We start from the raw sequence: 17268 nt of genomic DNA on the forward strand, positions 1-17268 counted from the left end.
CAACTCATAAAACGTCCGCTATGGACACAAGCCCTAATACTGCTCTTCTAATTTAAGGCTCACAATGACCTGTAACATTGAAATAGTATAGGCATATTATACATTTCCTGAATCCTTATGGTCCTGAGAGTGTTGTAGATATTGTATTTTGTGTCTCTGTTGCTCCTAGATGACACAAGGCTAAAAGATAGTATATCATTTAGGCGAAAATCGTGTAAAAATTTGTGTTGTTGACTGTTCAAAGAGCTCCAGTGACCTCTATATTGGTCAGAAAGATTCACATCTTAGCTTGAATGAAAGATGACATAGTCCCCTTTAAAATGATACCAAACACAATATTGTGAAACATTGACAGATGTCCTCTACGTGAGTCTAAACAGGAATGCAATTTCCTGAGGGGGTGGGTATACTTCATGACTCGATAATTATTATAAAGCTACCACTCTGGAACGGCTATCATACCAAAATATCATCTACAGACATAGATCTTTGAAAAAATGATATGTAAGTTTATTCACCCTGAGTGGCACGGATATCTGGTCTGGCCCATGGACTATAAGCACTTCAAGGACCTTGTGCGAAGTAGGTGACTGGATCCATGCAGAGGGACCATACTGTGGTGAACCAGGCTGGATCCATGCAGAGGGCCCATACTAGGGGTGGACGGTATGGTCTAAAATTTATATCACGGTATAATTTGAAGCATAGACGGTAACGGTATATATCACGGTATCAGTGTTTCCGTTAGAATAATTTTTTTTGCCTGATAGGCAGGCTATATAAAGAATGACATCCTCAAGGCATGTAGATTTATAATATTTTAACTTAAAACTAGGCTACTTTTGCGTATAAAGTCATTATATTCCAAATAAAATAAGTCCCGAGTCCGTGCTGCTCCCATTGCAAACAGCCGGGCTGGATGCTGGATTTTGCTAGAAGCATATGTAGCTGCAGAGCCGCAGAGCCAGCGGCGCTTTCAGGTCTGGTCACAGCTTTCAGCCGTTGGGTGGGGGGGCGCTGTTGAGCGGACCTGACCTGAAAGCGCCGCTGGCTCTGCGGCTCTGCAGCTGCATGCTATTCGCAAATCCACTGCTGCCGCCGTCCTCCCGGCTCCCGCTGCAGCCGTCGTTATCATAACACTACACACATATCGTAATGTTTACAGCAAACTGTAGTTGATCACCAGGTATGTTTTATTAACGTAGAATAATTCATATAAGAAAAACGATAGGGACATCTCTTACCTTTCTCCACTGGTTAAAAATGCCAGGAACTGAAATTGAAACTTGCTGTGCGCCTCGGTGATATGTGTTTATTATGAAATGACAATTGCGTGTTGACACGCCCACTGCGCGAAGCCTCCTAAATAACTTTTTCCAGTTTGCACATATCTATTATCTATGACTAATTCTATCTATTTTTAGGGGCAAATGCGATTGAAATAGTCGCGCTGTGGTTACATGACGTCATTGCTATTTTAGAGCTGCTCTACCGGTTACACGGTATAGTCAAAATCCATACCGTAGAGCAAATTAATACCGTTTATACCGTATACCGTTTATACCGTCCACCCCTAGCCCATACTGTGGTGAACCAGGCTGGATCCATGCAGAGAGAGGGCCCATACTGTGGTTAACCAGGCTGGATCCATGCAGAGGGCCCATACTGTGGTGAACCAGGCTGGATCCATGCAGAGAGAGGGCCCATACTGTGGTTAACCAGGCTGGATCCATGCAGAGGGCCCATACTGTGGTGAACCAGGCTGGATCCATGCAGAGGGCCCACACTGTGGTGAACCAGGCTGGATCCATGCAGTGGGCCCATACTGTGGTGGACCAGGCTGGCAGCAGCCGCATTCCAGTCACATAAAGGGACCAATGCAGATTTATTTTGCACACGTTCATTTGACAGTAAATTAGTTTGATTGTAACCACCAGTGTCGTCATTGGGGACATTGAATCCTTGTATCGTGTTAATTACAGCTCAATCAAATGATAAGGTAGCAGTGCCCTTTAGACAAGGTATTGATATTTCTTATCAACACCTACATCATTTCACAACACGAGCTGATGACATCACTGGTGGCCATATTCAAACTCATTAAATCTCAATAACTTGTCAAACTAAATGAATATGTGCAAAACTGTTTCGAGTTTTTGGATGTGTGTGAGATTGTGTGCAAAATACATCAACAAGTGAAGTGGCCCTTTAACTCTCACTTTAACACATTCGGGGCCATTGGGCTGAGTCTAATTAATGTCAAGAGGACCGGGGAATGTAAACAAACGTGGGGCTGTTTGTACAGCTAAATCTATACGTTATAGTATTGCTATCTGTCCATTCTCATTGTCAATTGAGTCCATAATCAGTCCCTTCAAAATGGCTTAAAGAAAAAAAAATCATCAATAGGTTCTCATTTTATAGCGCTGTGAATTTAAGCGTTATACGGGATTTGGGACTAGTATATTTTCTGGAAGGCTAGATATAGGGCTAATAGCTGCTAACGTTATATCCAATGGCATTTCCGTTTTACAGATGCTACAGAAATAACTCAAACTGCATATGATCGGGACGATCCCAAAGCATGTATGCATGAAAGGGGGGGGGGGGGACATTGTTTATTATTATTGATTACCAATAACCGTGTTCGTCTAACTAGCCACATAGGCCGATCGCCTGGATGGCTATCAAACAATGCCAGATCGGCTGTAATTTACGTGAAAAAGATCTTACCGTGGTCCGGGCTGATCCCCCCGAGCATTTCCCAGTTATCGATCGCCATCTGGTAGATCGATATGTCCATTGGCTGATGATAAATCCCCTTATTGCATGGTGAAATCTGCGATCCGAAACGTAATCCAAGCTACATGCTGCATATCCAGAATCCTGCTACTGAAATCTCCATTGAAAGTAAAAAAAAAAAAAAAAAAAAAAAAAAAAGACTGATCCGTTCAGCCACAGGGCACACTGCATTAGCGCCCCTAAGAGGATCTGGCCGGTATTGCACCTTCTCGAATTCATAGAGTAGGGTAAATCTGCAGTGCCGCTCGGCGACCTTGAATAGGTTATTAAAATGGAATAAAAGCAATAACAACTTCCCACGGATATATCCGTGCCTCTGTCCACAACCGGTGGAATCGAATGTGTTAAGACTCTTGACTAAATGCTTTCCCAGAACTGGACTAAATAATAATAAAAAATAAAACAATAATAAAACATTAGTGGCAGGATAATCTTTAAGACAAAATTGTGAAGGTATGTATATCTTAATGTTTTGCATTTTAAATCTGTAAAAAATAACCCACAATTTGAGCTGAAGGTTCTGTAATGTCAATCAGTCATGAATAGATTTGAACAATACCGTTCTCAATTATGTTTATTTTCCTTGAACGTTGCCTGGTTAAATATATAATCCTGCGTTCTGGATGTGCCCCCCCCCCCCCCATGTCACTACTTACCCCGAGCCACAGGGAGACTTTGTCAGTGGGCGGGACCGAGGCCTTGCAGTAAACATTGTCAGCCAATAGGAAGTGTGTCTCCATAGGGTTTTTTGTTTCCTGGGGGGGGGGGGGGGGGGGGGGGGGGGGGGAGTAAGGTTGTCAAAATTATCTCGATATATGGGTTATTATCTCGGTAATCTTTGTAAGCTGAAAATCTTAAAACATTAAACACAGACATAAATGAACAAATTCTCGTCTCTTTAGTGTGACCACCATGTCGGGGACAGGAGACAACACATGTCTAGATGCAACATTCCATCATCTACACCAGGGGTGTCAAACTCATTTTCACAGAGGGCCACATCAGCATTATGGTTGCCCTCAAAGGGCCAAAGACCGTATAAATGTTAATGTAATGTAAAATAAATGTAGCTACTCATTTACATATTGTTAAACATGTTGTTTCTGTATTTATTACTTATTCAAGTTATACATATTGCATATGCATTTGCATAGATGTAAAAATATATGTTAGCTTATATTATTTTAACAAATAATTTTAGTTTATCAGAACCCCATATTACTCCATTAATCAATGATCAAACCATTCAAGTAAATAACAAAGAAGAAGATCATCAAATACAAGCTATGACATTAAGTTTGTTCAAAACCTTTTTGTCAGTCAAGAGGGGCAGAACTAACAACTGAGCTGCAAAGAACACGTGGGACAGATGTAGCAGATGTTACAAAAACAAATGGCTGCACACAACCTTGCAGAGGCCATACATCCAACTAATGGAAGATAGTTTAATTCACTTTAATTAACAGATTGCAGAATGGGTACAGTACAGTACAGCTCAATACACACAATTGTTAAGGGGATGCAGACCAGAGAAAGACTTTCGACTTGTTTACATCAGGGTCCACCATTTTCGTCAAATGGGGAAAAAAATTATGAAATTAGATACCAATGATGTAAACTACCCATAACTGAAGAGTAGGGTTTAACCTGCAAGTTGGCCTTTAACACTTTGGTTGCCACTTGTTAACATGGTAAAACGTGGTTGAATGCCAGCACCCACTTCAATGATAGCGTTGTGAACGCATAATCTTAAATCTTAAAATATGGCTGTGTCTAATCTGCCCGTCACTTATTAATGACTTGTTTGCAGTCAACATTGTCGATAATGGATTTTTTTTTTCTTTTTTCTTTTTTTTTTTTAATCGGTTAATTTCCGTTTTATAGCATTTTGAAAAGCCCTCGTTTTTCAGGAAAATATATAGATTCCGTGATAAACGGCATTTACTGGAATATTCTGGCATACACAAAACACGTTGTCATTTTTCGGCCTATTTATGAATCGTTTTCAAATAAACACTAGATTATCGATAGTATGTGTACTTATGCACGCTATAGAAGCGGGCTGAAAATCGATTATCTTATTCCCTGATGGCACACACACATACGGCACACGCTGATATATAGGTGAAAATAGCTCTGATTATCCCAAGACTGGTAAAATAGATTCCTTACCTCAGATCAGATGTTCTCCAAAAAGATTATTCCAATTCCTGATCACCATTCCAAATATCGATCGCGTTTATTGATCCAACGCTGAGTACTGGAAACACATATTCTCTACAGTTCTGATAGTGGGCGATGACTGCAGTAGGCTCGGATTACATGCCTGACTTTTTTTCTCTCCATGCATTTCATTCAATCCAATGGGGTGCAGTACCATCCGGAGAGACGATAGGGGGCGGTATTTTCCCTGTTCGAGCTCAGATCCCCACTGGTAACGTGAGGCTAGATTGATGAAAAATGAATGGAAATCGATAATAAAAAAAATAGCGATTAAAAACGAGATCTCTCGTCGGCTGGCACTCAACGGTTGGCATGAACTAACAAGAAATCTCGTTGTTGGCACTGAAAGTGTTAAAACTGGACATCAGTTCAGTGTGGGGGGGGGGGGGCTGCTCCATACAGGTGGGACATCGACTGTACAAGGCCAGAACAGTCTGTGAGCTCTTACACTTCAAACCAGGTGTATATTGTAGCATCCCACTCTCCAGGACGTTTATAACAAGCGTTGCAGGGCCAAGGCTAAGAGAATAATCAAAGACTCCAGCCACCCAAACAACTGCCTCTTTGCACTGCTGCGGTCAGGCAAGCGCTACCGGAGTCTCATGGCAAGCACAGAGAGACTCAGAAGGAGCTTCTATCCCCAGGGCCCAGGAGTTCAAAACTTGTAATCCCTATTGATTGATATTTTTTATTAACAGATTGCAGAATGGGTACAGTACAGTTCAATACACACAATTGTTAAGGGGATGCAGACCAGAGAAAGACTTTGGTCTTGTTTACATCAGGGTCCCCCATTTTCAATTCATAATGAGTTGAAATGAATGAATCCAAATCTGATCCAATCAGATAGAGATTAAAAGTTTTGAACTCCTGGGCCCTGGCCATCAGGATGCTCAACGACAATGACACTATACAACAGTGGTGTCCAACCAGTCGATCGCGATCGACAGGTAGATCGCGGGCTGATTTCAAGTAGATCTCGATTAATAAAATTAGATTAAAAAAATAAAAAAATAAAAATAAAATAAAAATTGTGTGCTAAATCAACCCTGCCTCTCCTTGTTAACTACAACAAGCAATGCTGTTTGTTATTTAAGATGAGGTCGGACTCGGCACTGACAGATGTGTTCATTATGCTGTTTTTATAAAGCCTCAAATGACGGCTTACAATATACAATTTTGGCTGGTAGCTCTCGGCTAGGTGGTAAATTAAAAAGTAGATCTTGGTTCAAAAACGGTTGGGCACCCCTGCTATACAACAACCCATCATCTACACCAGTGGGTCAGCAACCTTTTTGACATGGAGTGCCTGTTTGAAATATAGTTGCAACTAGTGTGCCTCAACAATATTCCATGCATCGTACATTTTTTTTTCTCATAATCAGGACTCACATTTGCCCATTCATTTTTGGACACATCACACACCATCGGTGTGTGTACTGTACGTGTGCTGTCATAGCTGGCTGCAATTGTAGCTTACCACCACCGGTATGACTGTATGAACGAATAATGGACTCTGTGAAGCGCTCTGGGTGTCATGAAGAGCGCTATATAAATCCAATCCATTATAGCTCCACCTACAGGCCTAAAGGAGAACACCAGGAGAACACCAGGATGTGAATGGAGGTTGAATGTGAGGTATATCGTGTAAATAAGTTTTGATTGATCGCAAGACTACACTGTAAAAAGATTAATAATAATAAGTTACCAGACTTAAAAATATTGAGTTCAGTTACTGTGCATTAAGGTTTTCAGTTTTCAATCCATAATAAGTTAACAGAAAAATAAGTACACAAACACATTATTTCAACCTAATAAAACTATGTTTATTGTCATTGTTTTAAGAACACAAGTTGACTTGGTAATACTCAAATTTTGAGTAAAAAAATGGCTTTTAACATGTGCAATGTTCAATGAAATAGAAAAATAAATAATAAAACGTGTTGATTAATCCCACTGGTCACAATGGTGACCGTAATAATGTTTTTGTTATAAGGCTCTGCAAATGTTACTGAATGATGTAGGAATGTATTTCCAGCTAAATTGAAATAATAAACAAATAAAGGGTCTCAATTAAATATGTGGTAGTAAAAAGAACCTGTGGGAGGATTTCAACAAGATAAATGCGACATCAGTGCAAAATATTTCACTATAATATTTCCAAAAAAAAGGGTATATCCTATATAAGACAATTAACTAAATTGGATGTGCACTGTCAACTAATGCTTGTATATCTTATCGTGTGTTGTCATGTTTGTTTATGTGTTTGTTTAAAAAAAAAAATACAAAAAAAAATACAAAAAAAATTATGCTGACCCCTGTGCCTATGAAAATGCCCCCGCGTGCCTAGGGTTGCCTACCCCTGATCTACACTCACAGCACACCCATCCACATGTACACACTCACTTTAAACAAACACTCACCTTATCACCCACTTTACTACACTTTATATTTATCTATTATTATTAATTAATTATTAATTAATTACTATGCTGGCGAGGGATCTGATGATGAGGGAAGTGATCGCGAGATGCAAAGCAGCCTGGAATATATATTTACAGCAGCAAATAATCAATCAATAAACACGATCGATATTTGGAATGGCGATCAGGAATTGGAATAATCTTTTTGGAGAACATCTGTTCTAAGATAAGGAGTCTATGTTACCAGTTTTAGGATAATCAGAGCTGTCTTCACTGAGATAACAGCATGTCCTGTATGTGTGTATATGTGTGTGTGTGTGTGTGTGTGTGCTGTTGAGGAAATGAGAATCGATTTCTCAGCTGGCTTCTATAGCGTGCATATTAGTACAATATACTATCGATAATCTAGCGTTTATTTGAAAATGATTCATAAATAGGCAGACAAATGACAACGTGTCTAGTGTATTCGAGAATATTCCAATAAATGGCGTTTATGAGGGAATCTTTCTATTTTCCGGAAATTTTTGAGAAAACGATAGCTTTTCGAAATGCTATAAAAAGGATATGAACAGATTAAAAAACAATCCGTTTCGACAATGTTGACTGCAAACAAGTCATTGATAAGCGACGGGCAGATTAGACACATAGCCATAATTTTAAACATAGATTATGCGTTTTTAACGCTATCATTGAAGTGGATGCTGGCACTCAAGGACATTAATAAACGCGACAATATATAATAATATTGTCGCGTTGTGGAAAGCAGGATGAGAGAGCGTAGATTTCAGTGTGTATCATTTAATCATTTATCATTTAACATTTGAAAGGCATACATTGTTGTCATAATACTTTTATCCAAAATGCTTCTTACTGTTACTGTTAGAGACTGTGCTAGACAAGATAAGTATGAAATAAGAGCCCTAACAGTGTTTATTATTAAGAGTCAGATAGTCCTAACAGTGTTTATTATTAAGAGTCAGATAGTCCTAACAGTGTTTATTAGTAAGAGTCAGATAGTCCTAACAGTGTTTATTATTAAGAGTCAGATAGTCCTAACAGTGTTTATTATTAACACTTTGAGCGCCACGCCGGGTTTTCCTTTTTACCCGCTGAATGCCACCATCGGCGCCAATGTTAACGTTAATATCGCCTAATCTATGTTTTAAATTATGGCTATGTGTCTAATCTGCCCATCGCATTATCAAAGACTATTTTCCAGTCAGTGCTGTCAAGGCAGATTGGTTTTTTATCGCGTCATTTCCATTTCAGAGCATTTAGAAAAGCCCCCGTTTTGAAATAAAAAACAGCCCATTCTGGGGCATTCTATGAAAATCGTCTTTTACTGGAATATTCCACAACGCTGATATTCGTCTGCCTTTTTATGAATCGTTTTCAAATAAATGCTAGATGATCAATATTATACGCAACGCTGCTGCCGCGGGGGGCGTGCCACGTGGCCGTCGCGGCCAATCAGGCCAACCCGGAAACCGAATTCCGACTAAATCCGTTGCGGAAGTGATACACGCGTCCCGACCCCACTTCTATGTTTCAATAAATTATTTGCATTTAAAACTATTAATGCTGACTCATTCCTTCAGTCCACTCAAAATTATGCCAATATTCCTTATGTTGTTTATGATATTAATTGAAAATAGCATATGAGAGTATTATATGTAATAATAACACATGGCGATATACTAAAAAGCTATTTATAATTTTTGGCTATTAAAAATCTGCCCGGCTGGTACTTTTAAAAATCTACCAGCCAAATGGCTGGTAAGTCAAAAAGTTAAGTTTGTTCCCTGGGTACAGCCCTACCTATTTCCTCTCTGTGCGTTCAGTAGAAAGCTCTCCAGGTAGCTTAACACTCCAGGAGGTGTTTTGTGCTAAGCTAGCTTGTAGATGGATAGCTTTCTACTGAACGCACAGAGAGGAAATTGGTATCCATCTTCTTGTGACTTGAGAAGACGGTAAGAGCCTTTCCCATAATGTTGCCGTGTTCCTTAAATTCTAAATCTAAATCCAATTCTACATATTTTATTTAATCCAATATGTGTATTAAAACAATTACATTACAGTAGAGCTGCCGCGGTATTGATGTTTTCCTTACCGCACAAATTTGCGAAATATTTCCTACCGCGCCGGTATTTCCGCACAAAAAATTCAAAATAAAAAGTTTGAATGCATTTTTTTTAGTAGTCTATTCTTTATAGCATATAAGTGTTATATAATTATACTTGTAGTTGTATTATCTGCGAGACATCGCCACCACGCAACAAGTCAAAAATGCTTGCTATCTGCAAACAGCTCCATCCTCCACTGTCTGTGTCAAATCACATTCAGCATTGCCATCTTCCCAGTGTTGTTATGAAGCATGATAACTAATTAGCCAATGTTCAGCTGCAAAAACGAATAATGTCAATTATGTTATAAGACATTGATATCAAGAGCTATCTGTAGCTACTGCTAGCCGGCTAGATGACGTTAGACAATGCATCATGTATTAAAATAAAGTGAACTATTTAGTTTACTGGATCATTTCGTTGTGATCTAATGTGAGCTACCTATGCTAACGGAGGTCTCATGCTGCCGCAGCCCGCATCCCTATCATTCTTAAACTGAAATGCGCATTTGTTGATATCAGGAGCTATCAGTAGCTAGCCAGTTAGACAACGCCTCATCATGTATTAAACTAAAAATAGTTGACTGTGTAGTTTTGTTTAAACAGTAACGTTAGCTCGGTAGCTCACGAGCGATAGCTAGTTAGCCAACGCTAGCCAGCACTTGCTAAATGAATACCAAACTGATTATATCAGACGTTGATATCAGGAGCTATCAGTAGCTAGATAACACTAGACAACGTGTCGCCTCATGTATTAAACAAAAGTGAATAGATGACTGGGCCATTTTGTTTAATGCTTGTTAAATGTTGAAAGAGCTCTGAGGACGGTGTCCATGCACTCGAGGGTTTGTTGACGATATGCCACGGGTCTGGGAGGGGGAGGAGGCGCAAGACGGTCAGCAGAGTGTGGCTGTGAGAGATTCAGCTTAACGCTGCGGTGGCCGTGATGTAACAGCGATACCGCGGTAATCGCGGCAGCTCTACATTACAGCACTATTGATTGATTGATTGATTGATTGTGGAGATGATTGTGGACTTTAGGAGGTCGGGGGTCAGGGACTACAGCCCCCTCAGCATCGACGGGGCACCGGTTGAGAGAGTGAACAGTTCCGAGGACTTGACATGGACCACACACATTGACACTGTGTTGTGAAGAAGGCACGGCAACGCCTCTACTTCCTCAGGCGCCTAAGGAAGTTCCACCAAGTCAGTCAGAAGATCCTTAAAGGATAACTCCACTATTTTGGGAAATTAGCTTATTTAACATCTTCCCTGGAGTTAGACAAGAAGATGCATACCTTTTTTGTCTCTGTGCGTGCATTTTAGCTTTGGGAATAGATGCTCCGTTAGCATAGCTTAGCTTCATCACTGGAAGTGGGGGAGGACAGTAGCCTTACAGTGCCTTACAGTGTATTGCAAGGTTGACCAAACTTGATATGCATGACCTTGGTGGGCTCTAGGTCAACTCCTGAAAAGGGGGTCAATGTCAGACTTTGCAATCAAAAGTTAGGGGGCTAATAACCCTTGCCATAATTTCAGTGCGCCCCTAACTTTTGATTGCAAGGTCTGACATTGACCCCCTTTTCAGGAGTTGACCTAGAGCCCACCAAGGTCATGCATATCAAGTTTGGTCAATGTCAGACCTTGCAATACACTGTAAGGCACTGTAAGGCTACTGTCCTCCCCCACTTCCAGTGATGAAGCTAAGCTATGCTAACGGAGCATCTATTCCCAAAGCTAAAATGCACGCACAGAGACAAAAAAGGTATGCATCTTCTTGTCTAACTCCAGGGAAGATGTTAAATAAGCTAATTTCCCAAAATAGTGGAGTTATCCTTTAAGAACTTCTACTCATGCACAATAGAGAGCATCCTGACTGGCAATATCACCTCCTGGTTTGGGAATAGCACAGCACAAGACAGTAGCACACTACAGAGTGGCCCGTTCAGCCGAACGCACAATTGGAGGGGGGCTTCCCACTCTCCAGGGCATTTACAACAAGCGGTGCATGGGCAAGGCTAAGAGAATTATCAAAGACTCGAGCCACCCAAACAACTGCCTCTTTGAACTGCTGCGGTCAGGCAAGCGATAACGGAGTCTCATGGCAAGCACAGAGAGACTCAGAAGAAGCTTCTATCCCCAGGCCATCAGGATGCTCAACGAACAATAACACTATGTAAGAACCATCAAATGCACTCACAGCACACACATCCACACGCACACACTCACTTTAAACATACAACTCACTGCAGCACCCAATTTAACCACTTTAGAACACCTAAGCACACTTTATATTTATAGGTAAAGAATTTGCACTACAACCCATACCTCATTACACCTTACTGTTAATTGTACCTAAATTGTACCTCATCCCACTTCTGCTTTGCACTGTATAGTATATTGTATGGTAACTCAGCTACTTCTACTCTACATTGAGCATTGTATATATACTGAACATTTGTCTACGTACTTGACTTCTATTTTATACTTGCTATACTTATTTTATACTTATCTATTTTTGCCTAGCACAGTCTCTGGAGCAAAACAGAAAGAAGCATTTTGTATAAAAGTATTCTGTACTTCTGTATGACAACTAATAAAGAAACTTGAACTATTGTAAAAGAAAATTATAATAAATTGCAATGGAAATACCAAAATAAGTATCAAATTGATATTTACCTTCTTCTTCTGCATGTGTAGTAGGATTTCTAGTGTCTGTTTGATCTGTGGGATCTGGCTTTTCAATCTGCAGACCAAATGAATACAAAACAAGATTATGCACGTTAAAGGACACGCAGTCATCACATCGTTACATAGTATGTGCAACAGTGTCTTGCTAAAATGTGAACAAGATTTTTCTCCCTAAGAATTTAGATCCAGATTCTCACGATAATTTTTTATGTATTGCACTCTTAAAACATATATCAAAGTGCTTGACTTAAACTTAAAAGTCTCTTGTAACATACAAAACAACTCAAGTCTCTTTTCCTCTCTTACGCCCATGCATCGCAGCACTTTGCTCTCGTCAGTCAGCTCAGGGCGTCACTTGACAAGCGCTCCGTTAAATGACCACTTTCGGTTCTGACATTTGTCCCGACTCTAGCGTCAGAATGTTATGAAATGGACGGCGATTTAGGATAATAACGCTGCGGTACACACATTACAAAACATCTACAAAACTTTTTTCCCATGGAATTTTTATAAACTTTGCACTGTAGGACACTGACTATAAGACTTCAGGCTATGGAAGCGTTGTGTTGTCCAGCTCCTACCTCTCATCTGGGCATGCCCTCTCACACCCCCACCCCCTAACCCTAACCCAGTGGTCGGCAACCTGCGGCCTCGAGGCCGCATGCGGCTCTTTAGCCAATCAGCTGTGGCTCCCTGGCCCAAAAAAAGAATAAAAAAAAAAAAAAAAATTGATATCGATGTCATACTGTGACACTGAAATGAAAAAATATTTCATCAACTAAGATATTTAGTCAACAAAAGGCTTACCTGTATGCCTGATATGTGGTGCGAAATTTGCGAACAACGAAAAATGTACTTTTTATTTGATAGATTTTCCACAAATAAGGGAAGGACTCTAATAGAGCTGCATAGTTCAGGGTTTTATTTCAAAGTAGGTTTACAGATGCAAGTGTTTTTCTCCTTTTCTGTGTTTTATTTCAAAGTAGGTCTACAGTACACATGGTAGTCTTTTTTCAAAGTGGACTACTTTTATTTTATAAATGTTCCACAAATAAGGGAAGGACTCAAATATAACTGAATAGTTCAGGGTTTTATTTCAAAGTCGGCCTACAGACACCAGTGTTTTGTCTCCTCTTCTGTTTTTTATTAAAAAATAGGTCTACACAGCCAGTATTTTTTCTCCACTTCATAAGAGTTTGAGGTTTTCCTTTGTTATAACAGGTAAAAACAGCAATTAAAAAGTCAACATTTTTCTTTTTGTTGCTTTATAATCCCATTAATGCAACAAACTGTGTGCTACATTTACATTTACATTTACATTTAGTCATTTAGCTGACGCTTTTATCCAAAGCGACTTACAAGTTCTGTACGACAAGACAGCAAGAAGGGTACAACTCTATCAGCTGAGTAACAATGTTCATCAAGTGTTGCGTGTTACAGTGTAGGTTAGTTTATTAGGACAAGTGCATGACAGTAAGGTTAGTCAGGGTTAGATTTTTTTTTTTTTTTTTTAAAGTATAAGTATAAAGTATAATAAATCGCAAATTACTTTGGGTATGCAATTGTCAGGCGTTTTATGCTAAATGTGGGGTATGCTTGGGGATATATAAAATGTTATACACTGTGTTATCTTCATTTTAAGGGTAAATAGGTTGTGCGGCTCCCTGAGCATTTTATTTTGTGGGACGGGGGAAAAGTGGCTCTTTTGATAGTAAAGGTTGCTGACCCCTGCCCTAACCGTTGTGTTGTCCAGCTCCTACCGCTCATCTGGAACCCAAAAACAAGAATCTGGCGACAAATCAACACAAAAGTAAGAAAATATATTGAGTGTTGAATTAATAGCGTGTTTTGCATTACATTGTGTAAGTGTGATTGATATCGCAACTGGGATTGTTCCGAAGCAAATAAGTCAACGCGTGAATGCAGCGTGACGTGAATGCATAGGGGAATAGGAGCAAGTGTTTTAATGCAACTGATCTCCATTTTGACGCAAATGCAAATACATCAGAATCGCTGTCATTTAGAAATGAGATTGCATACGTCTATGAATCAAGATCGCGATTTTTTTTTTTACGGTAAATCGTGCAGCCCTACTCCTCAGGAGGTAGATCGGTCGTCTGGTAATCCGAAGGTTCTCAGTTTGATTACGGCTCCTTGAGCAAGACACTTCACCTCCAACTGCTCCCGGCGAGCCGGCTGGTAGCTTGCATGGACGCCCCCGCCATCAGTGTCTGAATGTGTGAGTAAATGGGTGAATGTGAATAATAAATGCTATATAAAATGCAGCCCATTTAACATTTGTATGTGTTGTGGGCGTCTGAGAGCTTGAGTGTGTATGGCATGCGTTTGTGTGTGTTTTGCATACATGTGTGCACGTACATCTGGGCTGGATCCATTTAAATTCAGGAGATGTGCATTTTCTTCACAATTAAAATACTGAAAACACCCCTTTTTTATAAAGAGGTTGGCCATTTCTGATCTTTTACAAATGTACCTGAATGGATGAAACGTTAAAATACTTCAGCCCTCGTGTGTACTTGTCGTTACCTTTCTTTCTTCTGGGCCAGGTTGAGTTCCATGTATTTGTACTTCTGGTAAGTTTCGTCCAGTTTCCTCAGGACAGAGTCTGCCGTGTCGTTGCCCGGCTGCTTCATAAACGAGTCCACATCCTCCTAAATCAACAAAGAAGAAGAAAACAGTAAGCACGCACACACACACATAATAACCGCACCAACAAAGAAGAATATCTTAGTTTCTCTATACATAATACTATAAGGGATTTAATTAGAGCTACTGAAAAAACATTACTCAGCCCCCCCTCTCTGCTAACGTTGATTTCCCTTAGCAATAAGAGCCGTCTGTGGATTATTTGTATGTGTGGGTTATTACATGAGAGCACTGATAATCATTGATTGATTGAAAACTTTATTAACAGATTGCAGAATGGGTACAGTAAAGTACAGCTCAATACACACAATTGTTAAGGGGATGCAGACCAGAGAAAGACTTGTCTTGTTTACATCAGGGTCCCCCATTTTCAATTCATCATAACATATATGACATACAGATACAGTACTGCTACATTTATGACATACCAGATTTACAATACAGATACAGTACTGTTTGTGATACAAAGAGTCTAAAAAAAATAGTCTAATTAATCATTATTATATTATAACTAGGTTTGGTCCCACAGCACTGAACATGTAATGAATGAGCAGGCTAGCTAGTTGGCTACTACAACAGCAGTCCTGAGCTCTCATGGCAGGAGCAGTGAGCACCCAATACAAGGGTACTACGACTATGCTTGCACCTCATGTCATGGTACCAAAGCACCTCAAAGGCGCTAAAAACAAAATTACAAACATCTCAAAACAAACTGGTCAGACTACTGCTTGACCTTACTCCTAGAACCCACCTCACCCCTGCCCACTTTGACAACCTAGGATGGCTTAGAGTAGACGACAGAGTACAGCACCTTGCAATGGGCCTGGTCTACAAGATACACTACACGACTAAGGTACCCATGTACATGTCAAAATACTTCCCAAAGGTCAGTGAATACCACGATCACAACACCAGAGGGAGCTCCACAAATCATGTTAAACCCAGATTCGGCTCAAACAAGGGACTAAACACGTTTTGCAATTATGCCACATCAATGTGGAACGCCCTACCCAAAGCTGTAAAGTAATGTGAATCACTACCCACTTTCAAAAACACTCTCAAAGAACACCTACGGGAGACTGCAATTCGAAACTGGCCCATGTAAATGTCCTAACCCAACCCCCTCCAATGTACAGTAAATGACCAAGTATGGTTGTCAATATTCAAATGTACAGTTTTGCTGCCTTGTACAGTTCTACAGTGTTCCCCACCCACCGAACCACCTCCAATGTACAGCCCCCCCCCCCCCCCCCCCACCCCCAATGTAGTTTTTATGTCAAATGTATATACTCTCTTCTAGACTCTTTTTGTATCACAAACAGTACTGTATTTGCAAATCTGGTATGTCATAAATGTATAGATGTAGCAGTACTGTCTATCTGTATGTCATGTATGTCATATATGTCCTGATGAATTGAAAATGGGGGACCCTGATGTAAACCAGACGAAAGTCTTTCTCTGGTGTGTATCCCCTTAACAATTGTGTGTATTGAGCTGTACTGTATTGTACCCATTCTGCAATCTGTTAATAAAGTTTTCAATCAATCAATCAAAACAGCCAATGGGTGGTTCCAAAATGACAACTAGCTAGATTCCATGCATGACTGACTGGTATATAATAAATGGCTTAGTTACTAGCTAGCAGACTTAGTTAAAGAGAGGGACACGGAGGAAGGGTTCTATGTGGTTAAGAGTGTAACTCAGCGAGAATATGAGCTCCAGCTGACGAGCTGCTTTCCAGCAGGTAACGTTACTTCAATCAATCCATCAAAACGTCCCTAAATGGACGAGCTAACCTAGCCAGCGAGCTAACCTAGCCAGCGAGCTAACGGCCAGGCTGCAGGGTGCTCTCGTCACTACAGACACTACAGAGACCGCTCTGTGTTCCCGTCGCGTCGCGGACACCAGACACAACATCACGACACCGAGAGCTACGCACCACAAAGATGGCTTCGGGGATCCCGAGGTGCTTCTTCTTGGTCGTCGCCAGTGCGGCGGCATTGCTGCTGTCGTCTATCATGGTCGCGGCCATCTTGGAAAGAAACAAACCTGCTTCCTCCCTCTGACGCGGACGTCACGGCGACGTAAAAGTCTGGGCGTCGCCCCCTCGGCTGTCCCTAGCGGCGAGTGGCGGGGTTGCATCCTATGGTTTGATTGATTGATTGAAAATGTTGATTGATTGATTGATTGATTGATTGATTGATTGAAAAGTTTATTAACAGATTGCAGAATGGGTACAGTACAGTACAGCTCAATACATACAATTGTTAAGGGGATGCAGACCAGAGAAAGACTTTCGTCTTGTTTACATCAGGGTCCCCCATTTTCAATTCATCATAA

At 40.5% G+C, this 17268-nt stretch overlaps 1 protein-coding gene across 1 annotated transcript in view; it reads right to left on the reverse strand.

Moving 5' to 3' along the window:
* vbp1 (von Hippel-Lindau binding protein 1) overlaps nucleotides 1-16995 on the reverse strand; it is a gene marked incomplete at its 3' end in the record, with an annotated part of 29926 nt that extends 12931 nt beyond the window's left edge. Inside the window, exons 1-4 of the mRNA XM_084312107.1 lie at nucleotides 16868-16995; nucleotides 14809-14933; nucleotides 12250-12316; nucleotides 3459-3557 (exon numbers count right to left, since the gene is read on the reverse strand). Coding sequence (XP_084168233.1) covers nucleotides 3459-3557; nucleotides 12250-12316; nucleotides 14809-14933; nucleotides 16868-16960 — 384 coding nt within the window. The 5' untranslated portion in view covers nucleotides 16961-16995. The remainder of the gene's footprint in view (nucleotides 1-3458; nucleotides 3558-12249; nucleotides 12317-14808; nucleotides 14934-16867) is intronic.
* Between the last annotated feature and the right edge of the window lie 273 nt (nucleotides 16996-17268).

The sequence above is a fragment of the Notolepis coatsorum genome (genome assembly GCF_963971535.1).
Source record: "Notolepis coatsorum genome assembly, chromosome: 4".
Lineage (NCBI taxonomy): Eukaryota > Metazoa > Chordata > Actinopteri > Aulopiformes > Paralepididae > Notolepis > Notolepis coatsorum.